The sequence below is a fragment of the Eleginops maclovinus genome, chromosome 22 (assembly GCF_036324505.1).
Source record: "Eleginops maclovinus isolate JMC-PN-2008 ecotype Puerto Natales chromosome 22, JC_Emac_rtc_rv5, whole genome shotgun sequence".
In the NCBI taxonomy this organism is placed as follows: Eukaryota; Metazoa; Chordata; class Actinopteri; order Perciformes; family Eleginopidae; genus Eleginops; species Eleginops maclovinus.
Genome location: NC_086370.1, coordinates 23,587,935 through 23,603,200, shown reverse-complemented (window position 1 = coordinate 23,603,200; position 15,266 = coordinate 23,587,935). Strand labels below are relative to the sequence as shown.

Sequence of the window (15,266 nt, the reverse complement as noted above, 5' to 3'; positions counted from 1 at the left end):
ATACTGACTGGTTTTCTGTCCGTTATCTGCAGTGGATACGGCGCTGTGGACCTCTGAGAAGGGAGGAGCATTTGAATCATCAGGATTATGTTATCATCGTGAAAGCTGGGGTTCAAAGTTTCCTCCGGACTTTGGAAACAGCAGAGGAGAAACCCAGCTTCATTTAGTGCCTCTTCTGGATCCATAACATGTTGTTGTTGTTGTTGTTGTTTGTTATGTTGGATGCATCGCTTTGAGTCTCTGGAGCCGAGGATCTCTCACAGCTCTGATTGGCCGAGCTGTTTCTCCAACCGAGGAAACAAGGTGCGCTCCATTACCTCACTAGGGCCGGTTTGGACACACACACACACACACACACACACACACACACACACACACACACACACACACACACACACACACACACACACACACTCAAATGACAGACGTTTGTTATGAGCTGAACAGACACAAGTCAAACGTGTAGCAGGTAGTGTTTGTCAGGGTCTTACCTCTGTAGCGCAGAGAGCATGAAGACAACGCACTTCAAGAATCATGAATTCAATCCAGAGAAGCATGCAGAGGTTTGAGATGATTGGATCGATGTACACACACACACACACACACACACACACACACACACACACACACACACACACACACACACACACACACACACACACACACACACACACACACACACACACATACACACACACACACACACACATTGAGCAGCAGAAAGAAGAGCTGCAGCACGGTGCTCCTGATGGAAGAGCGGTGTACCGTGTGAGCACCTGTCGGTCTCCGTACTTTTGCACTTTTGATCAAATTGATCAGCTGCTTTTGTTCCTGAGCTCTTAAAGGACTGCTCGTGTTTATTTCAGATAATATGATATGTTCAAAAAGCCCTGAAGTTATGAAACCTCACAGTGAGATGGTCTGCTCTCCTCCCCGAGCCGTTCAATTCAATCTTTATTGTCCCACGAGATGCATATGGATTGCAGATGGAGTTTAACAATAAAATAATGAAATAGAAAACAATAAAAAGGCGCTGAAGGAATGCAATAAAATAAAGGAGCAGGAGTAAAATCTGAGGAAGACGGGTTTTATGCTGATGGGAGCCTGCAGGGAGCGCAAGGTAACGCAATAAAAAACAAACAGTCATCGAGCAGACACTGAAACAACTTAGTGACGTATGAAGGGGAATCATACGGGTTACAGACAGCTCCTTTAGACAGGGAGGAAGGACAGGGAGGAAGAAGGGAGGAAGGACAGGGAGGAAGAAGGGAGGAAGAACAGGGAGGAAGGACAGGGAGGAAGAAGGGAGGAAGAACAGGGAGGAAGAAGGGAGGAAGGACAGGGAGGAAGAAGGGAGGAAGAACAGGGAAGAAGGGAGGAAGAACAGGGAGGAAGAACAGGGAGGAAGAAGGGAGGAAGAACAGGGAGGAAGAAGGGAGGAAGGACAGGGAGGAAGAAGGGAGGAAGAACAGGGAGGAAGAAGGGAGGAAGAACAGGGAGGAAGAACGAGCGAGGTTAAAGAAAAATACTCTGGAAACAATTTCATTCAAAAAGCAGCCGGAAAACCTGCTGTTGAAGATCTGAGTACTTCTACTTTAAACTTGAGTAAAAGTAGAAGTACCAGAGTGAAGAACTCAGTACTCAGTTTTTGGGATAGCTGAAATAAAACACGTGTATTCATAGATTTCAGAACCAGAAGTAAAACAGAGTATTCATCATCTCATATCGGGGGTGTTTTTAGACTGAAATGGAGTCACAGTGTAAAGCAGTATGAAGCAGAAACACTCAATTGTAAGAAAAGAACTTCAGTATTTAAGGAGCTGTAATTGGTTACTGTCCACATCTGTCAGGGAGTCATGCATGTCAAACATATGTTGTAGATCAACACCTCCTCCTCAGCAGACCATGCTAACACACCGCAGCAGCAGTCGATGTTCAGCCCCGGAACACAAATAAGAGCCCACTTCAGCATTATGAGTTTCTCCTGTTTCAGTATTCATAGGTATATGTCTTTGAGGTAAACGATTTGTTTTATTGTATTCTCCAAACTACTGACTTCTCTGTGTTGGAATTCAACAGACAGGAATGGCTGCCTTACATGTGGAGATAAAGATGCAGGGAACATGTGGACTGGTCTCTTGTTTTATAGAAACAGAGCAGAGGAGTTTGCAGAGAGAGTGTTTCTCTGATTGGCACTTTAATAATTATTCTAACATTAGAGAGGTTTTACTCACAGCCATCTGGCCGCTGGGCATACGGCAGCTTTATTAGCATTTAGCTCCCGGTTAATAGTTTGATTATAAAGTCTGCGACGCCCCTGCTATGACTTTACTGCCTGCGTGAGACTTTATGTGAAACCCTGGTGGTGTAGGTCAACCGGCTCTCGGAGCTTCTGTTGGGGGGGGGCTGTGGGGGGGGGGGCGCTGCTTTGTGTTTTAAAAGAAACCCGTTTCCAGCAGCGCGAGAGGCTGCAGGCCGAGGGCCGACCAGCTGCTGATCCGACTGATTCAATTAGACTTCACTTAACTTACTAATGTGATTTCATCTGGCACATTTGACATTTGTTGGTGTGTGCGTGCGTGTGTGTATGTATGTGTGTGTGTGTGTGTGTGTGTGTGTGTGTGTGTGTGTGTGTGTGTGTGTGTGTGTGTGTGTGTGTGTGTGTGTGTGTGTGTGTGTGTGTGTGTGTTGTACAGTAAACCAAGGCGAGCCAATTGGGTCACACACACGCCGGCTCCTCGTTAGCTCTCATGTGTTTTAATGAGCTTAGTTTATTTAACCACATTTACTCACATAATAAGTTCCAGAATGAGTAACAGCAGGGGGGCTGCGTCTGTGCTGCTGTCCTCTCCACTGTCGTCTCCCTTTAGTGTCCCCTGGTCTCCAGCTGTGTGCGTCTCTCTATAGTGTCCCCTGGTGTCCAGCTGTGTGCGTCTCTCTTTAGTGTCCCCTGGTCTCCAGCTGTGTGCGTCTCTCTATAGTGTCCCCTGGTCTCCAGCTGTGTGCGTCTCTCTTTAGTGTCCCCTGGTCTCCAGCTGTGTGCGTCTCTCTTTAGTGTCCCCTGGTCTCCAGCTGTGTGCGTCTCTCTTTAGTGTCCCCTGGTCTCCAGCTGTGTGCGTCTCTCTTTAGTGTCCCCTGGTCTCCAGCTGTGTGCGTCTCTCTTTAGTGTCCCCTGGTCTCCGTTGTGTTGGAGCTTCTTGCAACGCTGCTCATGTTTCCCTCTGCTGAATGTTCTCTAGATGCTGCATGTGTTGAAGAGCTGCTGCAGATGTTTCTGCATGTGTTGAAGAGCTGCTGCAGATGTTTCTGCAGGAGTTCTGATTTGTGTTTCTATATCTGCATCCTTTCTGAAGCTGCAGGGTGTTTCTGTCGGCCACCGTACAAGAGCCTCAAAAAATTGTACCTTTTGGTGTGAACGTCTACCTTTTTTACCCCAATACAATAAACACTTCTTGGTTTTTTGCAATGATTTAGAAACAGGTTATTTGCCAAGTAGGTTACTCTACAACTTAGAAATCAAAAACGCATTAAATGCAGATATAAAGGCTATACTATGTTATAGACTCAAACAAGTACTGTAGATATTTCTGTAGTGGATCCTGGAGGCAGCATCTCCCTGGTTTCCCCAAATGGGATTCTTCCATTGGATTTTGGATTATTGCATTAAATAAAATAAATCTTGTTCTTCTTCTTCTGGTATCATTGTAGTTCTCTCTACGGATGTATAATCAGATTTCACTTGTGCTCATAAAGGCTGCACTTCACCACTAAATTAGTCATCTGTTACTTGTCACTTTCACCATCAGACACTGCAGCACTGACACCTAGCGGTCTCTTACCCACACTGCAAGGACATTACAGTGGGACCATTGACTGTAAAAATAAGTGGGACATACACTACTGTACAATTGTTTTTTTTAAATGTATAAAGATAAACTAATAGACGTGTATTTTAATATTAAAGTCATTTTATGGTTCTTCAGGCCATGTATACATCCTCATCAACATCCTAGATATTAGATATATGGGATATTATTTTGAATCTACCAGTGTGTGCTGTTTCTTTATACCAGAGCTCTGCAAGTCTGATTAGACTACATTACCCAGCATGCCTTTCGCGATGCGTGATGACCTCACAGCACATCAACAACCTCACATGTGGCCTAGAGAGACGCCGTCGCTGTTTGCGGTGTTTTAGCATCAACTGGCCGAAACACCGAATATAAAACACATATTACGGGTTTAATCGCGTTTCTAACAAAGCTGTAACCGAGACAACATGCCTCCGAAGAAACCCGCCCAACCTGCGGCGAATAAAAAGACCGTGGAGAAGAAAAAGGAAAAGATTATTGAGGTAAAAAAAGAGGCACACGAGTTAGCATGTCCGGCTAACCAGGAGCTAATATAAAGTTAACGATAAATTAACCTTATTGTCATCTTAAAGTACTCATTAGTTATTATGATTATTAAGTGACCTTGTAACAAATACCCTCATCACTTTAAATACACGATAAGACAGATATTAGGAGCTAGCTGTCATGAGGCTAACTTTACATGTGTTTTAATATTAGCTCACATGCTAACCGGGGCTAACTGAAGTAGCTGATAAATGAACGGTTCAGCTTTTTCAAGTGTTAACATCTGTCTTAATAGAGATGATTTATGTCCTCAGCATCAGCAGGTATCATTGTGAGGCTTTACATTAAGTGTATATAGTGTATATTATGTTTATATCTGTGCTTTTTAGTCATTATTTGGCTTTAAAGGGCGAAGGCCTGCCCTAAACTCGGCCTCGAAAGAGCAGAGTTTAGCTTTAAACTGGAGGAAAGTTGGTATTTTTCAAAACTAAAGTGGACTTTCTCGAAGTTGAGATGATTGTCAATGTGGATGTTGTTATGTAGAAACAGCTGTGGCCTTTAATGATGGTCATATCTTCCTGTCAATCTGTCCATAACCGGCATTTAGCTTTAGCCGCCTTTTGCTGCTCAGATTCTACTGCAACGTGTTAAAGGACAGCTGGAGTACTGCTGCAGATTCTGTCAGAATAGTTTCATTTAAAGTGACCTAATTCAGTTTTATATACATATCCTGGGTGATATAAGAGCTGTGAAGTGTCTATCAGCTGGCACATTTTACATCAGGTGCTTTGTGTGGTTTATGGCCAGATGTTAAAGTGGAAAGCAGATTTTCTTTACATTGGGAGGAAATGAATAGATGTTATTATGAAGAAGTATCGTGTGTTTCTAAAGCCTGATTTAGCCTATTGTTCTGGGCTATAAGACCTCTGTTGTTGTCCTGAAACGATTGAAAACTCAGAGCCACGCAATCTGTGGGTGATGGTAGTCCCTAAAAACACACCGAGTTATTATTTGTTTTTAAAAGTTTTCCAGTCAGGTTTAGTTTCCTACAAATAAAACTGAAACCATGTCACAACAGTTCACCCAAAATATATAAATAAACTATTTAGTTTAAGGTTAAAACATTCATATGTCATTGCAAACTATAAATGTTTTTGGGTCGTTGGATGCTATATGATTTGAACAAAGTAAAACATTTGAGGACATCATGGCGCTTTCATCTGTAGTGGCCATTTGTGACGTTAGTTAAGAAGATGAACCGTTCTTTATCCGAGGGGGAAATCCGGTTTCCACTTTTTTACACTCAGTTAATATTCAGGTGAGCATGAACAAGCATCTTTTTTTTTACACAAGTCACAGTAAAATACACTCAGGTGAACAACTGCATTCGCATTTTGGACTGGCACCTCTCCAGCTACCAGTTTATTTTTGGTCTGATCGGGACGGGAACATGTACCCGTTCAGTCCCGAGGCCAAGTCCCTACAGATTGAGCCACAGCTTCCCCCTTGTGCACGATATGCCGCTGTTTTGACGTTTGTAGGATGGCTGTATCATCCTTAATTTGAAGAACTGCCTCATAGTAGAATCACCATCTTTTATGAACAACACGGTTGTTCCTTTTTTGTTGGCAAACCATCTCCATTGCACGTTTTACTGGTGCTTCCACAAGTGTGTTCCTCTGTATTTTGTGGTTGCAGGAGACTGTTGTTGTCGAGGTGAAGCTGCTTCATCAGGAGATTATTTGAGAAGTGATATGAATGATTGTCCTGTATTTTCGTTCCCCAGGACAAGACATTTGGCTTGAAGAACAAGAAAGGAGCGAAGCAGCAGAAGTTCATCAAGAATGTGACGCACCAGGTCAAACAGGGAGGACCCCCGGGAACCAAGGTCAGCTGAAAACTCTGTTAAATATCTGCGTCTCGATAGCTGACGGTCTTATTTTAACTATCCACAAATGTTTCTGTATCTCCGGCACCGTTTCTCTCTCGGCCTGATCAACTCACCCTAATGTCAGCTGTGATGATAGCCCCGTAAGAGACGGAGTAACAAGGAAACATGCAGCTCACTTGTCTCATTTCATACATTTGAAAAACACAGCATTAATTCTTCATTTAGAGTTTACATGCCAGGTTACCTCAAAGGCCTGATGCTTCTATGTTGGGTCTAACAGAGTCTGTGTGAGATGTGCTGCGTATACTCGGACAGTTTCCCTGAAATACGTGGTTAAAAACCCGACATATTGCAGTATATCAGATGGTAACTAACCCCTGTATCATGATGAATTTTGTATCAACAGAGATACGTATATTAAAGTAAATATATTTTGGTTGTGGACTTAGAAATCAACTTCACCTCGCACACTCTTTATTATTTTCTGACATTTTCCAAACTCTTTCCAAACTATTGAGCAGATTTATCAATAAGTAAAGTAACTGTGTGTGTGTGTTCTGCTCAGCCGGATGGCAAGAAGACAGATAAGAAGAAGGAGTTGGACGAACTCAACGAGCTCTTCAAACCCGTCGTCGCTGCTCAGAAAGTCGCCAAAGGTAACGACACTGGGAGAGAAATGAAAGCCTACAGCTTGACACCGTCTTACTGCTGTTGACAGAGCAGCTTAAAGGTCTCCTATTATGCTCTATTATGGCATATATTGTAGGTCTCAAATATATATAAAAAACATGTCTCTGACGTGTTTTGCTCAAAATACAAACAGATCATGCATTTTAGCATGTCCGCTATCCCTCGGTTTCAACCCCGTTTTCAGAAGTGCTGATTCCTAGACTTCCCCTTTCATGCAAATGAGTTGGAGCTGGAGCTGGAGCTGGCCTCGCCCCTTTGGAGCGTCATGACCTCTGTCTCTGAAGAGAGGAGTTTCTGACGGAGAGACTCAACTAAACGCTGCCGTGATTGAACGCCATATGATGTTCAAACCACATCCAGCATTATTTCTGAAACACTTCTCAGAGTTCAGCTCTAGAACAGAGACATTACACAACCACTCTCAGTCCCTCCTGCAGACATCCTGCACAGACACACAGAGCTGCTGCAGAGGGGGTTCCGCTCGACTGTATATGGGGGACGATAGGTTGGGACGTGTCACGTGGGGGGGATGTTGCCAGGAGTTCAACCTAAAGCCCGCCCACATTTCGGTTATGACATCATATCTGCAGCAAATCTGGATCAGTTTGTTTGTACCTCCGTTTTTAGAGATGTGGGTAAAGAGGAAAACAGAGAGGGTTGTATTTTCTGACACTTTGAGTCTCCTTACACACCGGGGACACATGTATGTATAAAAGAAAGCAAAAGTGTGTTTTGCATAATAGGGGACCTTTAAACACCCTGAACCCCCGCCAGAAGAAGCTTGTTCTCACACTGCTAGGAGGAGCTTAATCCGTGGAGCGAGGAGGATGATCCCCACACAGAGAAAACACTCATACGTGGCTTTTTGTTTTATAGATGCTTTTAAAACATGAACCATGTGCTGCATATCAAGTCATCTACATGTTCAGCTAAGCTGTCAGCAGCCAACATCACAGGATGCATAGTTACAGCTTTAATCCTTATCTCTTAAAACATCAGAATCTACCTCCATCGTGGATAACTGTTCATAAAACAAACGCTGTTTTTTGTTCATACTCTTTTTGAACTCTATAAGACATTGTTTTTCCAGAATAGATTACAAACCATCTGAAGATGGTACAACCAAGCTGCAGCGTGCATGATGAGGTGTGGCGCTGAGCCATGACGTGCAGTGGAAAGGGAAACTTAAAGTCGATTTGTTGCGAAGATAATCCTGCAAGAGTGGGAACACACTCACTGGCAGGAAGATCCAGGATCCCAGGTCGGTCTGCTTTAAGAGTGGATCTCTCCTGGCTCTGTTATGATGATTTGATAAACAGGGTCCAGTCCAGCTTCCCCTCCGGTTTCTACAGTGACGTTCCCACACTTTTCAAAGCTCTCACAGCGGTTGCACAAAATAGACGCTCAGAAGAAAGACTTAGCTCTTCTCTGGCGCTAAGACAGAAATGTGGGCTCTAAAGTCTTCTGATCTCAGTTGTTCTTTGTGTGTTTAGTCCCATATACTTGCCGGCTGTTCTCTCCCTCAGAAAGATCATCATTAACCCCTGATTCCTCTTCGTCATTCTGCAGGCGTGGACCCCAAGTCGGTGCTGTGTGCGTTCTTCAAGCAGGGTCAGTGCACCAAAGGAGACAAGTGCAAGTTCAGCCACGACCTGTCCATGGAGAGGAAGTGTGAGAAAAGGAGTCTGTACGTGGACGAGAGGGACGACGAGCTGGAGAAAGGTCGGGGGAATACTTCAGACAGTCTGACAGAGTCCTGAGCTGTACCGGGACAGTACCTTTGCATTTAGTGTTGAAATGACTTCCTGTTTATTTAAAGTTAAATGTGTCTTTTGTGAAATATCAGAAACCAGGTAGAGCTATAACACCCAGCACTGTCCCTCTGTGAGGATACTGTGCTTTCACAGAGACTTTGATTCTACTCTCACGGGTTTAATTGTTTATAAGAAGCTTAAGGAAGTGTCAAATGACCGAATGTTGTTGTTGTTGTTGTTGTGTAGACACTATGGACACCTGGGACGAGAAGAAACTGGAGGAGGTGGTGAACCATAAGCACGGGGAGTCGGAGAAGAAGAAAGTCAAAACAAATATTGTGAGTTTGCCCTGTGATGAAGGAGAATATCAGGAGCAGCGGCTTTCTAAAACTCCCATTAACCTCGGTCGTGTGTGTGTGTGTGTGTGTGTGTGTGTGTGTGTGTGTGTGTGTGTGTGTGTGTGTGTGTGTGTGTGTGTGTGTGTGTGCAGGTGTGTAAGCACTTCCTGGAGGCCATCGAGGGCAACAAGTACGGCTGGTTCTGGTCGTGTCCGTCAGGCGGAGACGTCTGCATGTACCGCCACGCTCTGCCGCCGGGCTTCGTTCTAAAGAAGGACAAGAAGAAGGAGGAGAAAGAGGAGGAGAAGATCTCGCTGGAGGAGCTGATCGAGAACGAGGTGAAGAGGAGGCAGGACTCTGTCGCAGAGATAGAAATAATGTGCTGATGAGCGTCTAAATGAGACGAAGAAACATCAAGCTCAACATTAGCCGCCTTTAGCTTAGCGGTGGTGACGTGAAGTCATGTGATCGTGCTGTAGTTCCTTTATAGCCCAACATTAGCCTCCTTTAGCTTAGCGGTGGTGACGTGAAGTCATGTGACCGTGCTGTAGTTCCTTTATAGCCCAACATTAGCCTCTTTTAGCTTAGCGGTGGTGACGTGAAGTCATGTGACCGTGCTGTAGTTCCTTTATAGCCCAACATTAGCCGCCTTTAGCTTAGCGGTGGTGACGTGAAGTCATGTGACCGTGCTGTAGTTCCTTTATAGCCCAACATTAGCCTCCTTTAGCTTAGCGGTGGTGACGTGAAGTCATGTGATCGTGCTGTAGTTCCTTTATAGCCCAACATTAGCCTCCTTTAGCTTAGCGGTGGAGACGTGAAGTCATGTGATCGTGCTGTAGTTCCTTTATAGCCCAACATTAGCCGCCTTTAGCTTAGCGGTGGTGACGTGAAGTCATGTGATCGTGCTGTAGTTCCTTTATAGCCCAACATTAGCCTCCTTTAGCTTAGCGGTGGTGACGTGAAGTCATGTGATCGTGCTGTAGTTCCTTTATAGCCCAACATTAGCCTCCTTTAGCTTAGCGGTGGTGACGTGAAGTCATGTGACCGTGCTGTAGTTCCTTTATAGCCCAACATTAGCCTCTTTTAGCTTAGCGGTGGTGACGTGAAGTCATGTGACCGTGCTGTAGTTCCTTTATAGCCCAACATTAGCCGCCTTTAGCTTAGCGGTGGTGACGTGAAGTCATGTGACCGTGCTGTAGTTCCTTTATAGCCCAACATTAGCCTCCTTTAGCTTAGCGGTGGTGACGTGAAGTCATGTGACCGTGCTGTAGTTCCTTTATAGCCCAACATTAGCCGCCTTTAGCTTAGCGGTGGTGACGTGAAGTCATGTGACCGTGCTGTAGTTCCTTTATAGCCTAACGTTAGCCACTTTTAGCTTAGCGGTCGGGACGTGAAGTCATGTGACCGTGCTGTAGTTCCTTTATAGCCCAACGTTAGCCACTTTTAGCTTAGCGGTCGGGACGTGAAGTCATGTGACCGTGCTGTAGTTCCTTTATAGCCCAACGTTAGCCACTTTTAGCTTAGCGGTCGGGACGTGATTTCTGAATCCCATGGAGAAATCCCGTTGGGAAACAGGTGCTGCCTTCAGGGACCAACACAGAAACGTCCCTGCACTGCGCTATGCAGACTCTGTTCTCCATGTAAATGATTTTCTTCTTCTCTCCTCAGCGAGCGGCGTTGGGTGCTAATGTGACTCGGATCACTCTGGAGACTTTCCTGGCCTGGAAGAAGAGGAAAAGGTCGGAGAAGGTGAGAACATGTCCAGACACATCATGGCGTCCCACTCCCTACCTTCGCTGACCTCTAGCTCACACAGGGTCTTCATGGGGCTCCCACCTTCAGCGCCTTGACCCAGAATGACGTGTTTTAAATCCTCTCTTCCTCTGCTGTGTTTCCTACCCGACAGATTGAGAAAGCAAGGGAGGAGATGGAGAAGAAGAAGGCCGACTTCAAGGCTGGGAAATCGTTAACTGTGAGTCTGATTCCCCTCGTCCTGTTATACATCCCATAATTCCAGGACTAATTGAAGCGTGTGTCTCCAGGTGAGCGGGCGCGAGGTGTTCGAGTTCCGCCCGGATCTGGTGGACGAGGACGACGACGAAGCCGACGAGACCCGATACATCAACGCAGACTCTGAGGAAGACGAGCAGGACGTGGAGGAGGTACAGCTCAGTCTGTGTATTCTGTCATATTCAATCCAACTTTATTTATACAGCACGTTTCAGACGCAAAGGTCATGAAGCAAAAAATAAACGGTAACAGACCTCTCTCTCAGTCCGTATGCAGGGCAACACATCACCTCTGATAAATAGAAACACTTAACACAAACTAATCATTTACAGAGGTGGAACAAAGCATAATTAGAATCATATCATAAATAGATTATTTTACCTTTTGTATTGATGACTATTTTATCTGGCCTTTCATTTCTAATCTTTAATCTTTATGTATTTATTATTAAAGCACAGTAATGTATTTATGGGAATGTTTTTACACAGGGAGGAAGAACTTGTAGTATTATTTACGGAGTGGAAGGCAGCTCCTTAAAAACACTAGATTATAAGTAAAGCTTTCAACTGAATCAAAAGTGAGAAATGATTATCTCTGAAAAGGAAATGTCTCTAATAAAACTGTTAAACAATATGAGTGAATAATTAAGAACAAAAGACAGTTTAAAAAAGGTGTCTTTAGCTGCCGTTAGAGGAAGTACTGGTGCGTGTAAAGATAGAGATCAGGGCTGTACACACTGCTGGGTCACCTTTAATATCATGTTGTTTATTGATTTATATTTTGTAATGATCATTTAAATCATTAGAGTAATACATGTGTAAAATAAAGGTAGCATGTGAAAATGCCCTAAAGTACCTCATTATTTTGACTTCAGTACTTTAATAGTGATATGACTGTTCCCCTCTGCAGCGGAGATGTTTCAGTTTTTGAGGAGAAGCTTTATTCTTTAAAGAGAGCGGACCGTACTGAGTGATCTGCAGATTAGAGGAGCAGTGACGTCCCTACGTGTAATTAAAGGAGAGGAAATACGGAGGCAAAAGGAGGTGGGGGAGTCGAGGACAAACAAGGGAAGAAGAGGAAAGTTAGGAGTGTAATATCTCTGCTCTGAGCGGAGAGAGACCAGCTGCTCTGTGACATCCTGAAGCTGCTCATTAGGTTTGTGTGGAGGCTGGAGAGAGAAATCCCCGCACCATCTCTGTTCACTGAGTCATGTTTCACAGGATATCTGCCTGGCAACAGTCTTACTTAGGCCCTCAGATACTCTGGGAATTCTTTAAATATGAAGCCATGATAAAACAGCAGATTCATAATAATAAATAAGAGAAGTACAAAGAACGCATCATTAATCCTCTCAGCAGGACGTCAGCCAACCTTTAGGGCAGAAATACCTCCTGAATGCAAGTCACAGACCATTACAGGACTAACTCAAATAAAGTATTCATATTCATTTAAACAAGACATGGTCACATAATGACCCGAATAACGGGGGGTCTACCCACCATATTTTGATCTGATGAATATACTTGTTTTATTTCAGACTGATTCTTCAGTGTTCCAGGACATAGACCTATCCCGTTTTGTTCCACAAGAGGTCGACAACTCGGGCATCACCGTCGCCTCCATGGACCGCTTCACCTCCAGGATCAAGACCCGGCCCACAGAACCAGATACCGGTGAGGAAACCCGGATCATACAGTCTAGCAGTTCTGAGCAGCAGTTAAACAGAATGAAATACAGTGGAGACGATGCAAGTGAATAAAAAGACCCTCATTTTTAATGTCCCCCTCCACAGAGGAGCTGCTGAACGGAGCCTGCGGTGGAGAGGCTAACGGTCTGTCGGGGGCCGAGGGGGGAGGCGAGGAAGAGGAGGAGGAAGAGGAGGTGGAGGAGGTACCGGTGGACGAGAACCTGTTCACAGGAGAAGACCTGGAGGAGCTGGACGAGGAGCTGAACACCCTGAACCTCGAGGAGGAGGACTGAGAGACCACATGCAGTCTGTGGACCTGGACCTGTTGAGACCCCCACAGTGTGATGGTAGAGATGTAGAGTAGGGGTCTCCAGCGCATAGACACAGCCGGATGCTAACCTGCACATGTTGGCCTATTAGCATGATTTAGCATATGCATTTTTGGACGGTTCTGGAGTGGTTCTGGGGCTTATTGAGGATGCTGAGTCCATATCTGACTTGTTCAGGGTCATAAATGTCAGTTTTAACCAGAAAAAGGCCGTATTTGTACTTTATGGGCTGATTATGCTACCGTTGGACACAGAGCACAAAATGAAAAAGATAACCTCAGTTTTTAGAAGAGATAAGCAATCTGTCCAATCCAGATGATCCAGAGTCCCCTGAAACTTTACAAATGAATCAAAATCAGTCCACAGAGTACAGAAATGGCCAATGTCTGGTTAAAACTGCCATTTATGATCCTGAAAATGTCAGAAATGGACCTCCAAATCTGCCAAATATTAACTTAGCACATGCCAATTAACACAACTTGTGCTAATTGGCCAACATATGCACATTGGCATCCGGCAGTGTGTATGTGCTCGAGACCCTACTATACATTTCTACCATTTCTCCGGTGTCTCCACACCTCCGGGTCCGCAGCAGGACTCTATGAGCTGCGGACGGACGGACGGATGCATGGCGCTAAAGAGACCCGACGTTTGATTTTAAAAACTTCAGAGACTCCAGAAATAAAGCCTGATTATCTCATTACATCACTTCCTGTCTCTGCCGACATCTTGTTTTCTGCACCGCCCCTCAGATCCTGTCCGTCGGCGTCCCCCCCCCCCCTCCCCACTACAAAAAACCAACGATTGTTGCCCATCAGTTTCTTTTAAATCTGAATTTGGCTGTGGTGCACTGCTGGTTGCTCGACTGGCAGAGCTTCATTCAAGAGAAATTAAACCGGATTTCTGAATCAGTGAAATATGAATATAGAGGTTTTTCAGTGAAAGACATTAAAGTGGGAACAGATTTTAGACAACGCTGATGGATGTTTGGAAAGATCCGGAGGAGTTTGGGCTCGCACGTGACGTTTGTTTATCTGACCAACAGTTTGTGTTTTCATTTTGAGTTCTGGGAAAAGAACGTCTGAATTATGACTGTCGGCTTTCGAGATTTTACCAAAAGCCCTTTTTTGTTTTTAGTTCTGACTCAGAAAAAGTCTAAATTACGACTTTTTAAATTTGACCAAAAGTGATATTTTCTCCTGGACCTGAAGTCAGGATTCTCAGGAAAAAGTCATAAAAGTTTTCAAAAGTAACAATCATTTTTTTCTGACTTCTCCAGTTTTGCATTTTTCCTCTAAAAACCCCCAAACTTTTGGTCAGATCTCCAAAGCGCCCGTGTCCCTCCTCCTCTTCCGTAGCGATAATAAAAGGTGAGAAGTGAACAGGAGTGATTCTGTTGTAAGAAACTGAATCTGTTCATGGGCTCTGAAACCAAAATAAAGATTGTTTTCCATCAGTAAAATACGTTTAATTTTACCTTCAGTTTAAAAGTTGTTCATGAAACCGTTTGAAGGATAAGTCCAGAGCCAGATCTGATGAATTATTTCCAATGAAATGTAAATAATATGCTCCTGAGTTTCCTCTGAACAAATAAAGATATCTGTACATCCAGTGTGTCTCCTCTCTGATCCTGTGGACACACACACACACACTGGTATCATTTGCTCTGTATAACGCTGTTAAACGTGACTCATGGTGCCACCTCCCTTTGTGTCTAGTCCCACCTGATCCAGGTGTGAAGCCTGCCACATTATCATTAACTGCAGGTTGTGATGTCCACTCATCAAGAGGAACCTGCAGAAGTGTATTTCAGGTTCTCCTTGTGTCCTTTTATTACACTGACCTCTCAGAGGGAGGGAAAACGTTTTGGACTCATTGTGCTAAATACATATTAATGCCAAATATACAATTGTGGTTTTGCGAGCTTTCCCACGATTTTAATTGGATGACATTAGATAATTAAAGCATTCATAGAATTAAATGACAAAATGTGTACCTGTAATACCACATGTACCTTCACTGTCCAGGGGGCTTCATCACCAGCGTGCCGTCCTTTCACAATAAAACCTGCATTTCTGCAACAGCTGAGATGTAACCTGCATCGACGCAGCTCTGCACGACATTGATGTATAAAGAGGAAGAAAGCCCACAGGATTATCAAGGACCCCCCCCTGGCAAAAAACTGATCCCTCCACAGCATCAGCACCGA

The 15,266-nt window shown here is 44.3% G+C and overlaps 1 protein-coding gene across 1 annotated transcript; it reads left to right on the top strand.

Annotated features, from left to right (window-relative positions):
• Nucleotides 1-4,137: 4,137 nt before the first annotated feature.
• On the top strand, nucleotides 4,138-14,668 carry zc3h15 (zinc finger CCCH-type containing 15). The gene is made up of 11 exons (XM_063874704.1): nucleotides 4,138-4,354; nucleotides 6,145-6,246; nucleotides 6,815-6,905; nucleotides 8,509-8,661; nucleotides 8,940-9,031; nucleotides 9,184-9,369; nucleotides 10,700-10,780; nucleotides 10,938-11,003; nucleotides 11,074-11,193; nucleotides 12,579-12,714; nucleotides 12,834-14,668. Exons 1-11 carry the CDS (start codon nucleotides 4,280-4,282, stop codon nucleotides 13,019-13,021), a joined length of 1,290 nt encoding a protein of 429 aa, XP_063730774.1. The 5' UTR covers nucleotides 4,138-4,279; the 3' UTR covers nucleotides 13,022-14,668.
• The last annotated feature ends 598 nt before the right edge of the window (nucleotides 14,669-15,266 follow it).

What these genes read in the sequence shown, in the direction of transcription:
- zc3h15 (XM_063874704.1), top strand. Translation starts at nt 4,280, where the DNA reads ATGCCTCCGAAGAAACCCGCCCAACCTGCGGCGAATAAAAAGACCGTG. An exon ending in GAGGACCCCCGGGAACCAAG is followed by an intron (nt 6,247 to 6,814) that starts GTCAGCTGAAAA and finishes TGTTCTGCTCAG; the next exon opens with CCGGATGGCAAGAAGACAGA. An exon ending in AGGCTGGGAAATCGTTAACT is followed by an intron (nt 11,004 to 11,073) that starts GTGAGTCTGATT and finishes GTGTGTCTCCAG; the next exon opens with GTGAGCGGGCGCGAGGTGTT.